Genomic DNA, 23,103 nt, shown 5'->3' on the forward strand with positions numbered 1-23,103 from the left:
TCCAGCCAATATGTTTTAGTTTTAGTTTTCCAATGAATTGGGGACATGTTTTTTCAGCATTTTTTCCTCCTGATTAGGGATTTACCCTCTTTGTTTGTTCTGGTGGCCACTATCATTGGGACTAAGGGGGAAGAAAAATCTAGATCATTACCAGAAAAAAAAATTGAGACAAAATCTTTCAATGGGAAAACTTATTCCAGTAAGAACTAAGAGGGTATTTCTCCCATTTTTGAGTGATTTCCTCTCAATTTCTGTTGGGTCTACAGGGCAGAAAGTGAGACATACCTTAACTGGGACAAAACAAATGCCAGGGGTTTTAACCACTCCCTACTCTATCTGAAATAAAAAAAATGGTTTTTAGATATCCCCTAAAAATCCCATTAACTTCTTATTTCTGTCTATGATCCCAGTGGATAGAGTTTCCAATTTTCCAATCCCTATATGAGAAATGGGAGGAGTGGTTGTCATTAGAATGGACAATAATACAAAAAAAATTGTCAGAAGGTATAGCCTTTCCTTAATTGCATTTTACACCCCATTGGTCAGATCACCTCTTGTCCTAGCAGCAAATGAGGGACAATCTCCACAAAAGGGACACAGATGGTAATAGAGACATCATAGAGACCTCATAGAGCAACAACCCTTACGCATCCAACTCAATCCAAAACTAAATCAAACTTTGTGTTGGCAGGAGACATGTTTAAAAAATATAACTTTCCACCTTTATTAGTTTGTTTTATTTTTATGATAAATTTTAAATTTGGATAACAAAGAACCCTATATTTCATAATAAATAAACTTAATGTTTTTTAATAGCTTTTGCTCAATTCTACTGTAACGCATGTTCTGGTTTTGTGATATTTGGATATGCTAACCCCAACCTTTTTTTTCCACTGCACAGTTGTATTTGCCCTGATCTGCAGTTCATCTATATATACAAGAGCTTTGTTTCTTGTTTCAGTAAAAGTGCCAACCTATAGCGTCTGTTCAGCACCTCTTTTCTAGGTCAGATTTCACAGGGGTCTAATGAAATCAGCAGTGAAATACTAAGTGTCGGCTGGCGATGGCAATAAATTTACTCAACACCTTTCAAATGCCTTTGCTAAATCTTTTGTTTACTGTAGTTCTTTTTTTTTTATACGTTTGGCTTTTATTTCACCACTGCTTTTCTGACAAGAATGACTGAGAGGTCCTTGGTCGATGGTGATACATTTAATGAGATAAGTGTAGCTGTAACATGGTTAACATTCTTTCACCTCGCTGGCCTTCCTTGGAATGGAAGCTAAATGGGAAAAAGGCAATTAGCCTCCTCACCTCCTTTTACTTTCCTTTAAAGGTGAATGTTAGCCACCCTTTAAAAATGTTTTGTTTTTACAGAATTTGCCTTACCTATGATCTTGGGGTAATATCTGATTTTATTGGCAAAAAAATAATTTTAACACAAACCTTTCAAACATCTGAGTAATTTATAGTTAAACTACAATCACTTTAATCATCAGTGATGAAATGTGGCTGAGTACCTCTAGTCCAGCCATGTCCTAACTTGAGGTGAGGTGGTCACTGGCCTCCACTGTTAATAGTGCTGGCATGCTGATATCAATGAGAAGACAGCAAGGGAAGACTTTTTTCCACTTATGTTAAACATTTTAACCTCTGCTTATACTTTTTTTTTCTCAGATGCTCAGTTTGAATTACCCAGGCTTCTGACAGGTTTACTCAAAAATGCAACTTTCGTAATCACCAAATTATTGCTTCCATGGGCAAAAATAGAGAGTATTCATTGTGTGCTTCTACTGGAGCCCAAATGGTAATGAAGACTTACCATTTACATACCTACTAACCTTATCAGGCTAGATTCTGCTGGTGTTATCTAAATTTGCTGGTGGTAAAGGCTTGCAGCCTCTTCTTAAAGGTCACACGTGGTGCAATGATGGTATAGGTACCTCAAAATTTCAAGCTCTGCAGTTTTTTTTTTCCATCATTATAGAGGTTTTCCACTAGATCTTTTTTTAGGCTCTCACCTCAACTTATTCAATCAAAAAATTTGCAGGTGCTGTTGTGTAAATGGCACTGTTGCTCATAAAAAAAAGCAATTTTTTTAAGTTTCTAACTGGATGAAAAAATGATATCTGATTGATTGTTAACTGCAGCATTTGTACATTTGCTGCACATTCCTTTGCTTCAGCATCTATAAACCATCACCCCAGAGTCCTATTTTATATAAATGCACCAGTTTTCACCTACAAATGGCATTGCAACTAAAATCAGAGGTGCTGCAGAAAAAGGGGGGAAGAGCCTCACTTGTGTTACTACACAAAAGGTGCCACTATAGAACAGTTCCATTTTTACTTTAACTGGAAAACACATTTAGATCTATTTTCCAATAGCTGATGCATTAAAGCACCTTTTAAATTGCATCGTTCTACATTTTTAAAGTACCTAATTAGATAAAAGCTGCATATGTATACACTGCTATTACAAAACACCGTGCCTACATTTAACCATTTTGTTTTCTGACCATGCCCCTTAAAGTAGAACTTAAAGCTACAATTACAATTTTTAAACCAAACATTTTTTCTTTTACATTATATAACTTATTTTAGACCCAATTGCATCATCATTGGGTCTAAGTGCTTGTCTTAGTTGTGCAGAAAGGCTGTGGCTGGTGGAAGATGCTGGCAAGGTGCTTTGGTGTCTTCCTGTAAATATCACACCACTGCCTTGTTCCTTCTCTTAAGAGTTCTCCCAAGCAGTGTATTGGCTTTTTGGGGTTTATGTAAATGTTAGATGGGAACGTGGGTAGCTGCATAGTCTTCAGAAGTAGGCATTCCTAGGCACAATGCATGTGCAGGCAGGGTGCCCAAGGTAATATCTACACATGGTGTTGAAATTAAATGGTTGACAGCATAAAAAAGAAAATAGCTGAAATGGTGGGTCACACACAGTGAGGATTGGGAGCAGAAGGCTGGATGATGCTTTACGTCTACCAATCTAGAAATATAACTAGCTGCAGCTTCTGATGCACATTGTATTAAACTCATGGTGGAGAATTAGATTGATCACTCCCCCCTGACATCACTGAACAAATAAGGTCCTGTACATATTTGGTTGTTATCACCTGGGACACCATGCAACTTTGTTTATATTCCACTCTCAGGACTAGGAGCTGTCTATCAAGGAAAGCAAGCGAGGGATCACATATGTTGGTGGTCTTTTCTTTTGGTGAGTACCCAACAATTGTTCATATTCATGCCCCTGATTGACAAAGACTTGCATTGCTGGATGGCATAATTGATGGTGTATTTTTTTTTTCTTTATTAGAGACTTGTAAAAAAGTGTGTGTTTACTTACTATATTTTTTGTGAATGAGTAGGGGTGCTATGAACCACTTACTCTTTCACAGGTGGAGGGAGGCTATCTAAGGGTCCTCCCACTGTTTTTGGGAGACATATTTTAATAAGCCCCCCACCCTTAGACTTCCACAACCACCAAACCAGGATTGTGGGGAAGAGGGCTTTGTCCTCACAAGGTGCTTTGCCAGGGGACTCCTCCTGGTAATTTACCCACTCCATGTTGAGGGCATGTGGCCTGGTATAGTTCAGAATGGGTGGATCCACAGGCCTACCAGGCTGCATGCTTGGATAGGGGTCTGGTATGGATTTTGAGGGAGACCCTATGCTTCTTTTCTTGTTTCTCTTATAGGGTTCCCTCTTAAAATCCATTCTAAAACCAAATGGGTCTGAGTGAGGGATAAAGGAGAAACCAGGGAACATAACATATAAGAAGATTAAACTCTACCTTTAAGCAAAAAAAAAAGTAATGTAAAAATATTTAAACACAATGTTTTATGCGCTGGGCTTTGATATACTATGTTCTGAAGAAAGCTATAACTAGGCTTTAATAACCTTTTTTATGTTTCTTATTTAGGACCTTTATTTATATTGTTATATAGCTACCGCCTAAATAAAAGTGACACTTGCAAAACAAATACAACCACTGAGAATTTAAAATGTATTACACTTGGGTATTTGCTCATTATTATAAAGCTTTTACAATCCCCTGAGCTAGACTTAGTATTTTACTTATTTAGAACTTATGTGAGCTGGAGACATCAGAACATAACCCCATGATGGTATTCGGTGTTAGCCGTGACAGGTTACACAGCAAAAGGTGAAGACTAAATCATAACAACCTGGCCCTGTTCTATTTCGGACGCACACAGACTGAGTATTGTCAGGAGGTACACTGTCACAAGTCATACTCACACGCAGACTGGGATGTTGGTCTCCGGGTCCAGCTGACAAGTGCCCCCATTATAGCAGTACCCATCACACAACTGACAGCTGGAGGCCAGCTTGCCGTTACTGCAGCTGTGAAGAAAAAGACATCAATGTAATTATTTCCTTCATTTCAAGAAGAGAGCTAAGATTCCCTATGCAAATTATTTTTATCTAATCTCTTGTACAAATCCATCTGTGAGTGAAAACGCTATTTCTGTGACAGGTCAGCCCTTAGCGATATTTTTTAAACAGCATGACAGTGAGCATATATTTTTTTCCACCCCTCTAAGGCTATTATATTTGCAAACCGTTAGTTCAGGAAAACAAGGCAAAGCTAACATTTACTTGTGCAGTGCAAACATCTAGCGGTGATCCTCGAGAGACAGAGCATCACCATTTTGCACTGCGAGCTGCTTGGTATACACGCGGCAGCCGACCGATCGGCTAAAAGAGGAAAAGAAAAATTAATTTGGAGATTTCATCTTTTCTTCTGCCTAAATGTACCATGGTAATACTATTATTTCTGTCAATGTGTCAGGAACATCATTGCTCTGTTTACAGGGGATAACAAATGTAAAGAATATGCACTGCTTGCCTTGCAAGGCTACCAAATGATGGAGAGAAAAGACACCTACTAATACAAGAGAGCATTTGTATTTCTGCAGGCCTCCTCCTGGTACAGTTAGCTTGGGAGGACAGTGGATTTTCATGTAGTTTTTGTTGGCCAATTGTTTTCCCTCAGACAGCTGCCATCTTCAGAACATTCCCTCCCCTCTCCATAAGTGCGAACAGGCAAAGTTCACCCAATTAGATCCTTTGTTTAGATCACAGCTGACCACTGTCCTAAAACCTCAATATACAGGAAACCCACTGACAGATGCAACTACCTCCACAGTTCTAGCTTCCACCCCCAACACACGAAATCATACACAGTCAGGCCATTAGATACTACTGAATATGTTCTGACCCAAGAGACAGAGATACACATCTCGGGACACTAGCAGGCTCCTTCCATAAGAAAGGTTACAAGGATAAAACTATCAACACCAGCATAAACACAGCCTTGAGAACCCAAAGAGAAAATCTACTTCAGTACAAAGAGAAAAAAACAAACAACCATGTACCTCTAGTAACCACATATAACCCAGCACTAGAAGGAAAAAGAAAAATAATCAAAGATTTACAACCCATCATAACAGAGGATGGAACTCTGAAAGAAATATTCCAGCAACCCCCAAAACTGACCTTCAGACAACCCCCCAACCTCAGAAATAAACTAATCAGTAGGAAACTTCCTTCTGATTATGATGTCACAAATAATGGAAGCAAACCCTGCAATAAGAAACGCTGCAAACTGTGCAACCAAATCAATCCATCAAAAACTGTCCGACACTCAAAAGGGATCTTCAATATCTCCGGATCATACAGCTGCACCTCCAGTAATGTTGTGTACCTTATCCAGTGCAGAAAATGTAACAAAGGATCCTATGTTGGCGAAACAGGACAGAAGTTGCAAACAAGGATGAATTTGCACAGACATACCATCAAGGAACATAAAGAAGATGACTTCTGCACACCTGTGGGACACCATTTCGCACAACCAGACCACATTATGGAAAACCTCAATGTTTTAGTTCTGAAAGGAAATTTCAAATCCATTCAGGAAAGAAAAACTTTTGAACTAAGAATGATATTTGACACAAGAGATAACGGCCTTAATTTGGACATGGGATTCCTCAATCATTATCCAACAGTTTTATGACTCTCTCTGTGATTGTTGTCCTCCCCCCTAGTCTTTGCTTTTGCTTTGCTGTATCTTATCTCTAGTTTAACCCTAGGCTTGTGTTTCTTTCTGCTTTTTTTTTTTTTCTTTTTCACTCATCTCCAACTTCTAACATTCTGCTAAAACATTGTAATAGTACTGCTCGGACCTTAACCTCCCTAGCGGTCTGATTATTTCAGATTTTTGGTGCTGAAAGCGGTACCATTATTTTGCATGGAAATATGTAGTTTTTTTATTGTATACTGTAATTTTTAGGAATAACTCACTGAAATCTGTCCAAACAAGAGTCTATTAAACATCCCGGGTATGATAAAATTTGAAACACGAAATCATAAATTTTATTTTAAAAAATAATCATAAAAAATAACATAATAATACATGTAATTCAATAATATAATCAAACCAAAAACACTGAAATTTGAAATAGAGCGCCAAGTTTGCACATTGCTGAGCAAAGTCGCAAAATCATTTTCAGTGTCTGATGACGAATTTCCCCACGAATCATTATCACTCAATTCTGCAAGTGGTTCTGATTTACTATCGCTGTTCTCTAGCCGGTCTAAACCCACTTTTGACCTAAAGGGACACTTTTTGGACGCCATGGACTTTTCTCAGTTTCCAGGCAGAAAGAACAGTAAAAATGCAGGCAGGGCACAGGACAAAGCACTCGGGACAAAATGTATGTGAAATGGGTTGAAACAGCAACGTTTTGCTATGTAAAATTTGTTTAGAAAAAATGAAATTTTTTAAAATTTTCTAATTTCTCGCCGCCGGCGCCCGTACGTCCCGACGTCACAGGGACCGGAACACAGAAGGCCGGAGGAGATGGCCGGGGACGCTGCAGGGGACACATTGCGGGAGTGAAGGACAAGGTAAGCTCTACAGGGACTCCCTATGCAGCGCCGCATGGTAAGCCCGAGTGTAGTTCGAGGTTACCGCTTTTGGCACTAACATTTTACCCCGAGCTACACTCAGGAATACCGCTAGGGAGGTTAAAGAAGGGGACATACCCCGAAAGACTGTCATCAAAATTGAATGTTCGTGCAAATAAAAAAAAGTATCACGGACAGTACTCAATTGTTTCTGACGCAAGTGCACTAATACGGCTACAATCACCTCAAGCTTTAAATTAAAGAATCTCACTAAGCCGTTTAAAATTTAATTAACCTTTTTATTAGCTTAGCAGCACCAAGTGATATTTCACTTTTAAGAATGAATCAGCTCTGCATGGCTGTATAATATAAGGCAGGGGTTTCCAAACTGCAACCCATGGGCCAGATGTGGCCCTTTGCTTACCTTCATCCTTGGGGCACTACTCCTTCCACTGACACCAAAGATGTTGCACTATTTCTTCCACTGACATCAATGATGGGGCACAATTCCTTCCCCTGACACCAACAACGGGGTACTATTTCTCCCACTGACACCAGAGATGGGGAACTAATTCTCCCACTGACACCAATTATGGGACACTATTCCCCAAACTGACACCAATAATATATTTTTTTTTACACCCACTGATCACCAAGTCTACAGCATTGCTTACTCCCACTGATGCCAGGGCATTTTCTACTATACTGGTCCCTTATATTTGAAAGGCAGTAAACTGGCTCTGAAAGTTTGGAGACTGCTGATATAGGGTACCAGCACAGACTGTTCTTTTGTGAAAGTGAAAGATCACTCAGCACTGTGGCACTGTGTGATCTCTCTGCAGTTGCTTGTAAACATCCAGGCAATCTGCAGATAGATCACACAGCCCCGTAGCAATGTACTTCACTGTAGCGCTGTTCTGCATTGTAGCAGCTTCACTTCTATCCATTACTGATACAATGTAGCAGAGATGGAACTCCATTGTTTGAACAAAGAAACACTTCACAGTTGAGCAGCAGATCACTTAAACAATGGAGTTCCCTCTGCAACATTGTATCAATTCTGTAAAGCAGTTCCCTCTCCATGGTAGCCTATTCATTACAGAATTGGCGGTGCGCAGGAATCTCTATATACGTTGTACACAGTGCAGTTGGAGGTCTCCCTCATATTAATTCCTCTTGTAGTCTAATGTTTACAGCCTACAGTTTTGGGCTATTTTATTTATTGATTGAATGTTCTTTAACTCTTCTGGACAAATGGTCAAATTTCTAATAGGATCAGATGTTAAGGAATGTTATATTCACCCTGCGGAAGGCAACAACTAGAAACTGAAATTTCACACATATTAAATACATCACATGTAATATTCATGATTTTTATGTGAATTCTAAGACATTGTTCACACCATTTTTTATACATAGACCCGTAGGTCTCTGCTTGTATATTTGGATTTCATAGGAGAGGTAATGGGGCCCTCTAGATCTCTCAGTGGCAAATTTAATTAGCTAAAGTATTTCCCATAGGTATTTACTCCCAAAATCTCTTCCCTAGCCCTTCCCTCCAAAGAGCTTTGAGATTTAAAAAAAAAATCCTTCTTCTGAATGACTCTTTTCAGAAAGCAAACTAGAACACGTTTACTGTCTTGTGAAATCTTTTTGTAATAGACATAATAGACATTCTTTGCAAAACTTTGGCTGCTGAAGCTATGATTAACGTTGAAAGAGTGGAAGGGGTGTAAATGTATAAAGGGCTCTGTTTTTGTAGAATGTATTGAAAAAGAAAAAAAAATGCAGTCCAACAAAAAAAAGAAAAAGCAAACGTACCAGAACTGCATAAATATTCAACTTGTTTCTTTTAGGTATATTCCTATCGTATCAATTTGCAGTCGGGTAGAATGAGTGCTTGTAAGGTGTGCAGTCATTGTATTCCATTTAAAACAAACTGAATTATCAGTTATGGATAAATCATTCTGTGGCCATGATTAGACAAGCAGGCATGCAAGCTGACACTTTTTAATTAAAATAAGCAGCGTGTTTTCCTGAAGCCAAGCTGATAAAAACTATATCAGCTCAGCCTAGTTCAAAAGACATAGCTGTCTATTTTTGACAGTGAAGAGTTATCCATTCCTGAAAACAATACTTGTAGCGTTTTCTGAGGAGGACTGCTCCCTCCACCATGTCAGAGAAACGGCAGGAGAACAAACCCCATAAGGATCTTTACTGATGAAGATGCAGTCAGCTCAAAAAAAGACATCAAAAATTAAAATTTTAAAGCTGAAGTTTAGCTAAAAAAAATCCCTACAGCTTTAATTACGTCACTTACCTGTAATGAAGAAATACCACATGGTGTAGACAGTGGGCTCCTGGAGAAATCTTCACTGCAGGAATGCCTGTCCTCTTCCTGGCTCTGAACTTTTGGCTCTGAAATGGTTAACATCTTTGGGTCTTCAGGCAAAAAGGCAGTTTAGATGATCTGAAAGGGACATGTCCCCTCCTTCCTTCACTACTGAAAAAAGTTCTTTCATGTGGAGGAAAGAATCATGTAACTGACCAGATGCTTTTCTGTTCACAGATCATGTTGCAAACAGTGTAATCAATAAAATAACTTTTCCCAATGAAGGAGGAGAGAGGTGTTGTATCCCTGACAGACAATCTGTACTGCTGTTCTGCCTGAAGACTCAAAGCTGGTAACCCCCACAGCACCTGAAGTTCAGTGGCAGGAAGAAGACAGGCAACCCTGCAGTGAAGATTTTTCCAGGATCAAGCTGACTGCACAATGCGAGACCTAGTTCATTACAGGTAAGTGATCTAAATAATGCTATATGGATTTTTTTTTTGTCAGCTGAACCTCAGCTTTAACCACTTGCCTTCCAGATGATTTAACCCCCTTCCTGACCAGGCCATTTTTTGCAATACGATACTTGTTACTTTAACTGAAAACTGCGTGGTCATGCAACACTGTACATAAATGAAATGTATTTTTTTTCCCCACAAATAGAGCTTTCTTTTAGTGGTATATTATCACCTCTGTGTTTTTTATTTTTTCCGTTATAAAAAAACCCAATATTTTTTACTTTCTGCTATAAAACCATATCCAACAATACATTTAAAAAATCACATTTCTTCATAAATTTAGGCCAAAATTTATTCTGCAACATGTTTTTGCTAAAAAAAAAAATCCCAATATGTGTAAATTAATTGGTTTACTTGAAAGTGATAGCCTCTACAAATGGCGTTATATATACTGGAATTTTTATTTTTTTTATACCAGTAATGGTGGCGATCAGCGACTTATAGCGGGACTGAAGGACTGCGGCGGGCATTCTGACACTGGGAGGAACTAACTGCCACTGACATCCCAATGACACTAATACAGTGACCGGTGCTAATAAAAATCACTGACACTGTACTAATAGCACTGGGAAGAAAGGGGTTAACATCTGGCACGATCAAAGGGTTAACTGTGTGCTGTTTTACTGTGTGTTGTGTTTTACTAGGAAGACATGCTGCTGTGTATCTCTCTGCAGAGAGATACAAAACAGCATGTCCATGCTCACAGGAGAGAGACTTGTGTTTACACACAGATCTCTCCCCTGTCAGCTTTTCCCAATGATCGCCAAGTGTCGGTCGGGACCTTGTTATTGACATCTCTAGCCGCCAATAGCAGTGCGGGCAGGGTGGCACACACACGCCACCTACCTGGAAATGCAAACCACGTATATATACACATGATTTTGCACAGCCCTGTCGCCCTGTAGCAGTACTTCTGCTAAAGGGCAGAGGGTAACTGGTTAAACTGTAGTGCACATAACCACTCGTCTGCCATATTCTGTTACTAATACAAAAATGTAAATTAGAATATTTCCTTGTAAAGAAAATAGTAAATAATCACCTCTTTGTCCATATTGCCAATCTTCACTGCAAAGATTCTCTAGGATTGTTGAACACTTAGTCCCTTGCTTCCCTCTATCTGATCCCTTATGCCAACCCCAAAAGTCACTAATGGACAGAGTTATGATGTAGAGATTAGAAGGAACTGCAGTGCATGGTGGAGAAATGTGAGCATCCAACAGTCGTAATGAATGAGAGGGTTCTTCTGGCATCCATAGGCCATGAAGGGGAACTACATTGACACTACTGTGATGGTGTAAAGGGTACATTAACATGATTGCTATTGCAAGAATGGAAGTGCATTGTCTTTCATGCTGAAAGGCATCCCAATGCACCTTGCTGATGAACATTAATTGCAGTGCAACACTAATGTGTATTGCTGTTTATCACCAGAAATGGTACATGCACCTTTTTTGCTGGATTAGACAGTCCAATCAAATAAATGGGCTACCTTAACACAAGTATGTTGCAGCATGTTGGCTCATTAACGTAAGTGACTTGACACACCTTAATAGTATGAATGGGCCTGGACAGAGCAAAAGTCAAAGGAAAAGGCAAAGGGAAAGGCTGGAAATGCATGTCAATGCAGGGATACCTCCCCTTCCCTCTTTTTCCTTTATGCTGTAATCAAACAGAGAGAAAGAGTCTGAAGGCAAGTGGATTCTGACATGCTCTCTCTTTAGAAACCGATAAAGCCCTGTGAAACCATTGTCATGGGTGGACCCAGTACTGAATATTTGTAATGCAAAGATTGTATATGCATACAAAAAATATATATATTGTTTAAAACCTTATAAACATATAAAAATGATAATTAAATATGTCCATAGAACATAAACGTTTCCCCTTTGATTGAAATCTATGATAACATGCTTACTGGGACGTATAAATTAAAAGTAACAGAAGGTCTGCCGTGCTGGTCTTTGTTGTCATATATCAAGGATAATACGTATCTCCACAGCAAAAAGGTGAATGGTTCTTTTCCAGAGAGAGACATTTATTGAATTCCAGAAAAAGTTACAATCCGCAGAATACTGGCAAATAACATAACCAACAGTAGCTTTCAGAGTCCCATTTAAAATACTTTCTGTCATAGCAAGCTCAGAGGCACTACACTGTCCACCATTTATATCCAACCTATAATATGCACCTGGGTAGCTTCCATGCATGCAATAATGTATACTGCTGTATCTTCTAGGCCTGTGCTTCCAAAATGACTTATTTAACAGATCAAGCATTCCTCTGAAATATCAGTCAGTAAAGCTGGAAGGGGTTTCTGATTGGTTGATCAAACACTTTTGATCTTAACATGAAAAGACTTCAATTGTAATTACTGGAATTAGCAATTAACACCATTATAGTGTTTACCAGATAAACAAGTTACCCTCTGAAAGCCATTCCCATTAACTCCCTCTCAAGTCTAATTACCATCTCTAAATACTTCTTGTATGGTCAATCACATTCTTTATCATCCTTAAATGTGTAAACAATTTACCCTTTGAAATGTTGACTTGCCAAAAACAAGGACAAAAATGCCCTTTGGATCTTTAAGACCCTTTTCACATCTAACCTGCATTTTACAACCCCTTGGAAATGTTTAATTGGCTAATCAACCATGAAAAGGTCAGTCCACAACTGCCAAGATGAGGAATTTACCTCTTGCATAACATTAACATAGCTAAGAGTCCTTTAGAGGTGTAAAATAGTCTTGCCCTGGAAGAGGGTCATAGCCATTAATAACCAGGTCTTCCAGGTCCATGTATGTGAGGATCCCAAACAATGCTTATTAGGCTTTCTTTGTGATATTCCTGCTGAGGATATACCTAAACAAGACATAGCTAGGGTGCTCTTCCAGGCCTGTAGGTTAATCTTAAGGTACTGGAAGTCGACCAATCCCCTAACATTGAAAGAATGGGTATCCCAGATGGGTTACACCCTACGACTTGAAATATATATATATATATATCAGCAGGTGTTATGGTAAATTTGATAAACTGTGGTCACCATGCTCGGTACTCCGGGCCTAGCCCCAGTTGATCTAATTATGGATTGCCTACTGCAGTGTGGAAGTATTAACTCAGACTTTGCTTATGACGGACAGGATATGGTTGTGTATTGTCTATATATCTGAATTTGTACATTTCAAGTGGTTCTCCTTTGTACACTTTGTAAAGATGTCATAATCCAAGTATGATGCATATGAGTCTTTATGCTTCTGGGATGTTAGTGCTCTGGATTTTGTATTGTTTATTTACACTGCTCAATAAAGTTTTTCTTGAGATAAAAAAATGGTCTTGTCCAAGAATGAACAGTATGTATGTGGATATATACTGTGTGTGTATATACAGTCAGGTCCATAAATATTGGGACATCAACACAATTCTAACATTTTTGGCTCTATACACCACCACAATGGATTTGAAATGAAACGAACAAGAAGTGCTTTAACTGCAGACTGTCAGCTTTAATTTGAGGGTATTTAGGTGAACGGTGTAGGAATTACAACAGTTTGCATATGTGACTCCCACTTATTAAGGAACCAAAAGTAATGGGACAGAATAATAATCATAAATCGAACTTTCACTTTTTAATACTTGGTTGCAAATCCTTTGCAGTCAATGACAGCCTGAAGTCTGGAACGCATAGACATCACCAGACGCTGGGTTTCATCCCTGGTGATGCTCTGCCAGGCCTCTACTGCAACTGTCTTCAGTTCCTGCTTGTTCTTGGGGCATTTTCCCTTCAGTTTTGTCTTCAGCAAGTGAAATGCATGCTCAATTGGATTCAGGTCAGGTGATTGACTTGGCCATTGCATAACATTCCACTTCTTTCCCTTAAAAAACTCTTTGGTTGCTTTTGCAGTCTGCTTTGGGTCATTGTCCATCTGCACTGTGAAGCGGCGTCCAATGAGTTCTGAAGCATTTGGCTGAATATGAGCAGATAATATTGCCCGAAACACTTCAGAATTCATCCTGCTGCTTTTGTCAGCAGTCACATCATCAATAAATACAAGAGAACCAGTTCCATTGGCAGCCATACATGCCCACGCCATGACACTACCACCACCATGCTTCACTGATGAGGTGGTATGCTTAGGATCATGAGCAATTCCTTTCCTTCTCCATACTCTTCTCTTCCCATCACTCTGGTACAAGTTGATCTTGGTCTCATCTGTCCATAGGATGTTGTTCCAGAACTTTGAAGGCTTTTTTAGATGTCGTTTGGCAAACTCTAATCTGGCCTTCCTGTTTTTGAGGCTCACCAATGGTTTACATCTTGTGGTGTACCCTCTGTATTCACTCTGGTGAAGTCTTCTCTTGATTGTTGACTTTGACACACATACACCTACCTCCTGGAGAGTGTTCTTGATCTGGCCAACTGTTGTGAAGGGTGTTTTCTTCACCAGGGAAAGAATTCTTCGGTCATCCACCACAGTTGTTTTCCGTGGTCTTCCGGGTCTTTTGGTGTTGCTGAGCTCACCGGTGCGTTCCTTCTTTTTAAGAATGTTCCAAACAGTTGTTTTGGCCACGCCTAATGTTTTTGCTATCTCTCTGATGGGTTTGTTTTGTTTTTTCAGCCTAATGATGGCTTGCTTCACTGATAGTGACAGCTCTTTGGATCTCATCTTGAGAGTTGACAGCAACAGATTCCAAATGCAAATAGCACACTTGAAATGAACTCTGGACCTTTTATCTGCTCATTGTAATTGGGATAATGAGGAAATAACACACACCTGGCCATGGAACGGCTGAGAAGCCAATTGTCCCATTACTTTTGGTCCCTTAATAAGTGGGAGGCACATATGCAAACTGTTGTAATTCCTACACCGTTCACCTGATTTGGATGTAAATACCCTCAAATTAAAGCTGACAGTCTGCAGTTAAAGCACATCTTGTTCGTTTCATTTCAAATCCATTGTGGTGGTGTATAGAGCCACAAATGTTAGAATTGTGTCGATGTCCCAATATTTATGGACCTGACTGTATATATATATATATATATATATATATATCTGGTCTCCTAGATTGTAAGCTCGAAAGAGCAGGGCCCTCGAACCCCTCGTGTGTTGTATTGTTACTGTATTGTCTCATTTACTGTCCCCCCACTTTAATGTACAGCGCTGAGCAAACCTTTTGGCGCTATATAAATACTGTATAATAATAATATATATGTATATATATACACACTCCCCGGCCACTATTAGTACACCTTGCTAGTGCCAAGAAAATATCCCCCAGAACATTACACCACCACCACCAACCTGAACTGTTGATACAAAGCAGGATGGACCCATGCTTTCATGTTGTTCACGCCAAATTCTGACCCTACCATCTGAATGTTGCAGCTGAAATCGAATGCCCATTCTCTTCTGTCCTCTGACATCAACAAGGCATTTTCATCCACACAACTGCTGCTCACTGGATATTTTCTCTTTTTTTGGACCACTCTCTGTAAACCCTAGAGATGGCTGTGTGTGAAAATCCCAGTAGATGAATTACCCAGACCAGCTCGTCTGGTACCAACAACCATGCCATATTCAAAGTCACTTAAATCCCCTTTCTTCCCCATTCTGATGCTCAGTTTGAACAAGTTGTCTTCACCACATCTAGATGCCTACATGCATTGAGTTGCTGCCATGTGATTGGCTGATTAGCAGTTTGTGTTGTCAAGCAATTGAACAGGTGTACCTAATAAAGTGGCTAAAGTGAGTGTATATATATATATATATATATATATATATATATATATATATATATATAATATTCACACCCACAACACACTACAGTCTTTCCTGGAGTAAGTGCTGCTCCAGGCTCACTCTCATACCAGTCACATGACCAAGGCCTGCTTAGAGCAAACATTAGTGGTGTTAAAAAGTAAGGGAAGAGTTCAGACTGACTGCTCTTGTCCTTCAGCAGACAAACATTTAAAAAACATGCATTTTTAATCCCAGATATATGATGGTGCCTTATTGGTTTTTGAATATCTAATTTACTTATTTTATTTTTAATTCTGTTAAATTGATACCTCTGTTTAATCTTTTTTTTAACCAATCACAGCAAAGCTTTTTTTAAATATAAAATATCCAATTTATCTCCAAGTGATTCTTTTTACTGTAGGCTGCTAATAAAGAAATATCTACTTTGGGTTAACTTTTTTTTTTTACTTGAAGATTTGCAGTGGCAGACTAATCGAGGAATTATAAGGAATTAGACATTTATCAGAAATCTCATTAAATGGTTTGTGCAATTGAATATTTAGCTTTAGACTGTGCTTTATATTCATTTTAAAACGTGATTTGGTGTAGTAATAAAGAAATCCACACATATTTGTGGCTAGACTATGGAAATCTAGTGTATTTTCTAATATCTTATATGCAGATTTAGCTCTCTAGAAACTAAACAATCCCATGTTCTTACTATTCCTTTATTCGCTGATGAATATTCATAAAAATTATATAATCGGCTTAATACATTTTTCATTTTTTTGCGCATTACAAATTGGGAATACGCGACTTTCACGTGAGCTATGAATATTAAAAATATTAATTAGCATTTTTATGAATAACAGTGAAAAAACTAACTAGTGAAATGCATGGGTGCATTGGGAATATGGTATTATCTTCCAAATGCATAGAGTTGTATCTGAAATCCCATTTGAAGGGAACTAATTTCCAGGAAGTTTTTGGTTTCAGAGAGATGCATAAGCAATTCTGTCAACAGGCAGAATATCCTAATGTGACCCTGTGAGGACAAAAACATGAAATTTGCCATTCCACCTCTTCTTCTCAAAGGTGCATGGTCTGGATTTACTATCTAGTGAGACACTGACCTGAAACAAGCATGCAGAATCTGACTTTACGAACATCATGGTTTTTTGTGGTTAATTAATTTAGTATGAAGTTAAAACAACATCAAGATAAATGATATAGATCAGCGGGAGCTGATGTGCTTAAAGTGGTTGTAAACCTCAGACAAGCAAATAAGACGAAGCATATCCCTCTAAAATGTGTACTTGTCTCAATCCAGAGCAGTAAGTGTCACTTTTGTCTGCTACTTCATTCCTCTGCTATCAGCATGAATCAATTTTGACAAGTTTTCCTGACACCAAGAGAAAAATGGTGACAGGAAAGGACCTCTGGCATACAGTCTGTGATTGACAGCCTCAGCTCTGTTCCTGTGTGCTGAGTAAAGGGGGGGGGGGGGTGTCCCTTCCCTCAAGACAGCTATCAGAGCTCTCCTCACTCAGCTCTGCAGAGTAATTTATGTTCAACGCCCCCTGTTTTCTAGAAGCTCAGATATACTTTAGAAATTCTGGACTTTGAATGCCTGTAGAGAAGAAAAGACTGGAGATAAATAGGTACAGGTATGTAGAAGGATTTGTTTCATCTCTGCATGTCACATGAGGCTAGTGACTTCACCGGGTATATGTAAGGGTTTCCAACCACTTTAAAGTTGTTTTACACATTTTAACCTCTTGCCACAATTAGGCCATTTAAAAAAAGTGGTTAAAACAAGTTCATGGCTGCAGCTGCAGCCTTAAGCTTGGTATAATTTTTTTCAGCCAGCAATCGACTCTTCAGTAAAAGTGACCTGGGTGACTCTACAGCCACCTAATCACTTTTAAGGTAGTGAGAAAAGCTGCCAAACCTGACTGCTGTTCTCCCTTTCCTCTGGTCTAATAGACCCTAATAAACCCTAATAGACCCCTGATGTCTCCAAAACAAATAACCTGTCATCTGCCCATGCTATCACATAGAGCCTGGCTAGCCATTTGGACTATCAATAAAATTAAATGAAAAAAATAAAAAAATGTAATAAAAATAAAGCAAATAAAAATTATTTTTAACGCTTCCTTGTCACCCTTAACATACATGCAAACAGGAGTATAGGACATGCACATGTATATAAAACAGCAAACGCACCACACATGTGATGTATCGTCACAAACATTTCACAGCTAACTATAAAGTGAAAACCTATAAGGGCTTTTAAAGCTTTGCCTAGCAATCATTTTGGGTACCATAGCTTTTAGCCAATTGTATGGGTATGTGCAATTTTGAAGTTTGACATTTTTGGTATTTCTTAACGCGACAAAACTCCATCTTTTATATTGTACAAAAGAACCAGGGTAATATAATGCATTTGTGTGCACTGAAACTCATTTAAGAGGACTTTTTCCTAAAAATATGTCTCTGCTTTTAGAAAAATATATAATTATTTGGGGGTTCTAAGAAATTTTTCAAAAAAGTTTGATTTTAACAACAACAAAATTGCCTCGGATGCAAAGTAGTTAAAGAGTTTTGACTGGCTTCTGGTTGACAGTTGTCTTTTGTTAAATTTCTTTTGTGTTTTATTAAAAAAAAAACATGACATGACATTGTAGTTTTTTAATAGTTTTAACTTTTTTTGTGTGTATTTTTCTGTAATTTGGTGGTTTTTGACATACCAATACACATCAAAAATGAAAAGCTGCTATCTGAACTGATTTTTTCCAATGGTCTGCAAAAACAGAAAAACAACAAAATACACCAAAAAAGCAAAAGACCCAATTAAAAGGCCAATTTTTTGGCATTTCTTTTCTCACAGCATGCAGTCCTGGTCAAATAGGATGTGTTTAAACAAATAAGAAAAAACAAAAAAAGTTACAATTTTTTCCTTAATGTTGTTTTGTTCATATTAAAAGTTTTCTTTAAAAAAAGACATAAAAGGTTCAAAGTATCAACTTTCAACACTGGAAGCATATTTGTGTTGCAGTGTTTAAATTGCTATTTTGATCCAAATTTTTAACTAGAACAAGTTTCACCAAAAATATGAAGGAAGGGAAAATTGTTGGCATTTATTCTTTTCTTTAAGATATCGAGTTACTTTATTTTGTTAACAAATGTTTTCATTTAATTAAGCCTAGAGTAGATTTTTTGCATGAGGTTAATTTATCTCATGTTCTCATATAACTTTCTGTGTGTAATCAGTGGTGCTGTGTGTAAATTATAGCCCATTCAGAAGATTTTCCACTTATAAAACTCTGGATTCCTTCACATCGCACGCAGAATTGTATGCCTTTACACTCAGAGGAGCCAGCCATGCATTCCTCTACACTCAGCACATTCAACCAACCCTATACACTGAATACATATACATACATTTCAGAACTTCATAACCATAGCTCCCATCATTATATCAGCAAGTTGTAATTTGTCGGACTGTAGGATGATTTGCACATTCTACCCAAGCTGTCTTACATTTTTCTCTGGTTTCTCTATGGCATAAATGCCCAAAAGTTAGTGTTAATAACCAGAGTTCAGAGTTAATGGCAGAGTCCAGCTCTGGCCAACCACATGAACATCCTAAATATATTTTTCTGGTTTTGGATAGATGAGTGGCAGTTTTTCTTTGTCCTGTTGGGGACTTTGGTGAGGGAGGCGGCGGGGAGCGGTCGATTCTTTTTTCGCTCATCATTGTTAATGATGAGTGGTATACCTAGTGGTTGGCAAATACCCAGAGTGTCCTGAATACCTATCCACTGCTGAGGGGTCCACAGAAGGTCCGCTGAGTATATCTACCCTTGGAGTAAGATCCCTGAGTGTTCTTAGATGCGTGACGGCCCATTGGGTTATTGAGTTAACCCTTTAAGGACCGTAAGATTTTGGAACGCCAAAAGAATCAATTTTTTTGTTTTTAAAGTTCGTACACTTCAGTTGCTGTAACTAAGCCATTTCATGAAATAATTGGCAAAAAGCTAGATCCAATTGTTGTTTGTTGATAAGAACTAATATTTTGACTCAAACCAAAAAAAAAAAAAAAAGTTTTAAGTTCTTAATCAGATGATACACGCAATTAAAAACATGGGACAAATACGTCCCTTGGTCCTCAAAGGGTTAAGGTGAGGGGGCAATCTAGCCAAAGGAGGATTGTGTTGACACCATCACTGGATATCACATGCGTTATTATCACGTGCATGAACCTACTAGTGGAGCACAAATAATTATTTATGAACTGTTCTATTTTTCGCCTCAGTTCTTGGTCACTATTGTACATTCACTAATCACGTCTGTGGAGTGCGATGTGCGGGGACTAGCATATGTTTTCACACACGTTTAGTGATTATGGTAGTATTAGTCAGATATTACTATATGATTATAGTAATATGGGATGTTAAAGTGAGCGCAACTAAATGCCAAAAAATGTATAAATGTGTGTACACAAAAGCGTATACACAGACAATATAACTGAGCAGCTGATACACCGAAAAGGTATATGATTATAGAACACTATTTTATCTGCATGTTTATTTAAGAGCACGTGTGTCATTTATGTTTGAAAACATCTATTTTTTGCCTCTATCCAAATGGATTTGATTATTACTGTGTCATAACAGCGCTGCACTATATGATCTTTTCTGTTGGGGACAGTTTACTTCAATTTCTGTCCCAGAGACGCAAAAGAAGGTGGGAGGAAATCTTTCTAAAGTGAGGGAAGCACTCGAACAGGTGTCCCCATTGGAAAATGCACCATATACCTCCTAGTCTGGTGACAACATTCTATCGTGGCAATAATGGTCACCAGAACTAATAATGACGGTGAGGAGTTGGGGTGGAGGAATTAGGATTTCACTGTACAGAGCAGCCACTAGCACACAGGACACTGATCATGATCGTGGGTACTGTCCCTGTTGGCAATAGAAAAAAAAAACCACAACTGAACTTCAGCTTTAACCTAGTCCTGGCTAGAACTAAACTTACAACCGCTCAACCCGCTTTCCAAATTCTATATTAACTACCCTGTAGAAGAAAGATGTTTATACTTACTTATTATTTACTTATTCTCAGGCCACTACAGTCCAGTCATGTGATCTGTTCCTAGCATCCAGCTTCAGGGGAGAGGAAAGACAGCTTACAATGGTTGCCCCATAGTAAGCTTATGGGTGATATCACCACCCAGGCATTTCATCCATTGTCGGCGCTCTCTCCTCTCCCCTGAATCCGGCCACTGGGGAGATCATGTGACCTCAGGGGCTTTGGCCCAGTCATGTAATCTCCCCAACAGCTGGCTTCAGGGGAGAGGAGAAAGGGCCAATGGTTAAAATGCCTGGGCAGTGATGTCACACATAGGCTTTCTATGGGACAACCATTGTTGGCTATCTCTCCTCTCACCTTAAGCTGGCAACTGAGAGCAAAACATGTGACTGGACCATAGTGGCCTGAGAATAAGTATATAATAAGTATAAGCATCTTCCTTCTACAGAGTAGTTAGTATAGGTGGTAGAAGGTGGCTTGGAGCAGTTTTAAGATTTGTTAGTTCTAGTTCAGACTTCTACTTTAAATGTTTGACACTAGGTCTATATTAATGTTCTCTGTGAGCCTGAAACAACATACAGTATATCCCCTCTCCTTCCTGATTCACTAAATGCATTTGTTTCTATTGCCCATCAGGGTAGGCTAAAATGTTCCAGTTAAAAAGTAATAGTAATTTTATTTTCCTGAAAAACGATGCTGTAAAATTAAATCATTTGTTGAGTTTAGTCTGTATTTAAAAAAGCAATCCATTTTACAAGATAATTTGCTTTAGCTCTTACTTGCAAATGACGTCATTGCTGTTTTTGTCTATGATGCAGAGTCCACCTCGACACCTCAGACATTTGTCTATTTCACATTTGGAGCCTTCGTATCTCAGCGGGCAGACACATTCTACACGGCCATCATCAGAGATTGTGCAGGATTCTGAATTTACGCAGTAATGGTGGCACACATCTAGGATAAAACAATGTTCAAATGATCTTAGTGATGAGAAATCACAGTGCGCAAGCATTGGAGCATCATATTTTGTTTAGGAAACTTGTATTTGGTAAGCAAAAAGTGAATAAATTAGCCTTTTACAATTTAGTTATTACTAAACGTATGTTTAGACATTAAGGGGTTTATTTACTAAAGCTGCAGAGTCCAAAATCAGACTCCCTTCTGCATAGAAACCAATCAGCTTCTAACCTCAGCTTGTTCAATGAAGCTTTGGCAATGAAACCTGGAAGCTGATTGGTTTCTATGCAGAAGTGAGTCTGATTTTTCACTCTCCAGCTTTAGTAAATAAACCCCTAAAAGGTCCACTCCAGTCAAACTGAAGCCTTAAAATAGAAGTAAAAAAGACAAAACTTTTTTTTCCATTTTGAATAGAGGAAAGAAAGGTTAAAACACTGTCAATTTCTTTTTTTTTTTTAAACAAATTCTTTATTTTCAAACTCCAGTATAACTGAGCAAATGGTTACATTAAAAAACATTACTGAATGACATGCAAGATGAACATCTTCTATTGCAAGCATAGAGAAAGCTCGAGGGTTGTGAGACATTCACACTTATCAGAATTCCAAATATGTGCAAAAGAAAACAGAAATGTCTTCAAGTGAAATTGAGAGTGAGAGAAGAAGAAAAGAGAGAAGTAGAAAAAGAAAAAATAAGGGGGGGGGGATAACTTCCTTAGCTTCCCTTCCAGGATGTGATCCACCACCACATTCACGAGGGCCCGGGGCCCATATAAAGGAGCCATGGGGTCCAGTTTTTAAAATGTTTTTCCTTTTGCTTCCTGACATCGGCTTTCAACTGCTCCATCAACTTTATGTCAGCTACACACCACACTCCAGCCAGTGTGCAATAGTAGGTGGAGAAGAAGTCTTCCATATGGCTGGTATACATGCCTTAGCTATATTAAGCAGATGTTTTAGGAGATAGTTTTTATAGTGATTGATTTACATCGGAGTAACATTGAGTAAATATGCCGCCGGATCTCCCGCAAGAGACACATCTGTCACCTTATGTATTGTTGCAAGCACTGCAGTCCAAAACTCCTGTAGGGCTGGGCAAGACCAGAATATATGGAGTAAAGTACCTTCCTCTTGATTGCATCTCCAGCAAAGAGAGGATATTCGGGGATTAATTTTATGAATTGGGGAGTCTTGTACCATCGCGACATTACTTTATAGCCATTCTCTTGGTATGTGTTAGCAATACATGCCTTATGGGTAGGCAGGAGTATCCTATCTTTTTGGAATTGGGAAAAAGATCTCTGTAAGTCACCCTCCCATTTCCTCAAAAATGAATGGTTGCATGTCTGAGTACAGGTGGGTGGGCAAAGAGCTTGATGAGAACAAAATACCACTCGCATCTGGGAGCCCAGCTGTTTACATCTAATGAAGTCTAGCTCAGAATTGTAGATGGCCTGGAGTGCTACCTCAGACATCAGTGTGTTTTGGTCAGAGAAGTCCAAAAGAGACCACATATAATAAGAGTTTG

At 38.6% G+C, this 23,103-nt stretch overlaps 1 protein-coding gene across 1 annotated transcript in view; it reads right to left on the reverse strand.

Annotated features, from left to right (window-relative positions):
• Positions 1–23,103, reverse strand: part of LRP1B (LDL receptor related protein 1B) — a 2,076,109-nt gene that overhangs the window by 58,363 nt on the left and 1,994,643 nt on the right. Inside the window, exons 85-86 of the mRNA XM_089653623.1 lie at positions 21,399–21,573; positions 4,266–4,370 (exon numbers count right to left, since the gene is read on the reverse strand). Of these exons, the coding sequence (XP_089509749.1) occupies positions 4,266–4,370; positions 21,399–21,573 (280 nt within the window). The remainder of the gene's footprint in view (positions 1–4,265; positions 4,371–21,398; positions 21,574–23,103) is intronic.

This window comes from Staurois parvus, unplaced genomic scaffold (assembly GCF_062004578.1).
Source record: "Staurois parvus isolate SC_StPar_1 unplaced genomic scaffold, SC_StPar_1.0 ptg000716l, whole genome shotgun sequence".
Taxonomy (NCBI): domain Eukaryota; kingdom Metazoa; phylum Chordata; class Amphibia; order Anura; family Ranidae; genus Staurois; species Staurois parvus.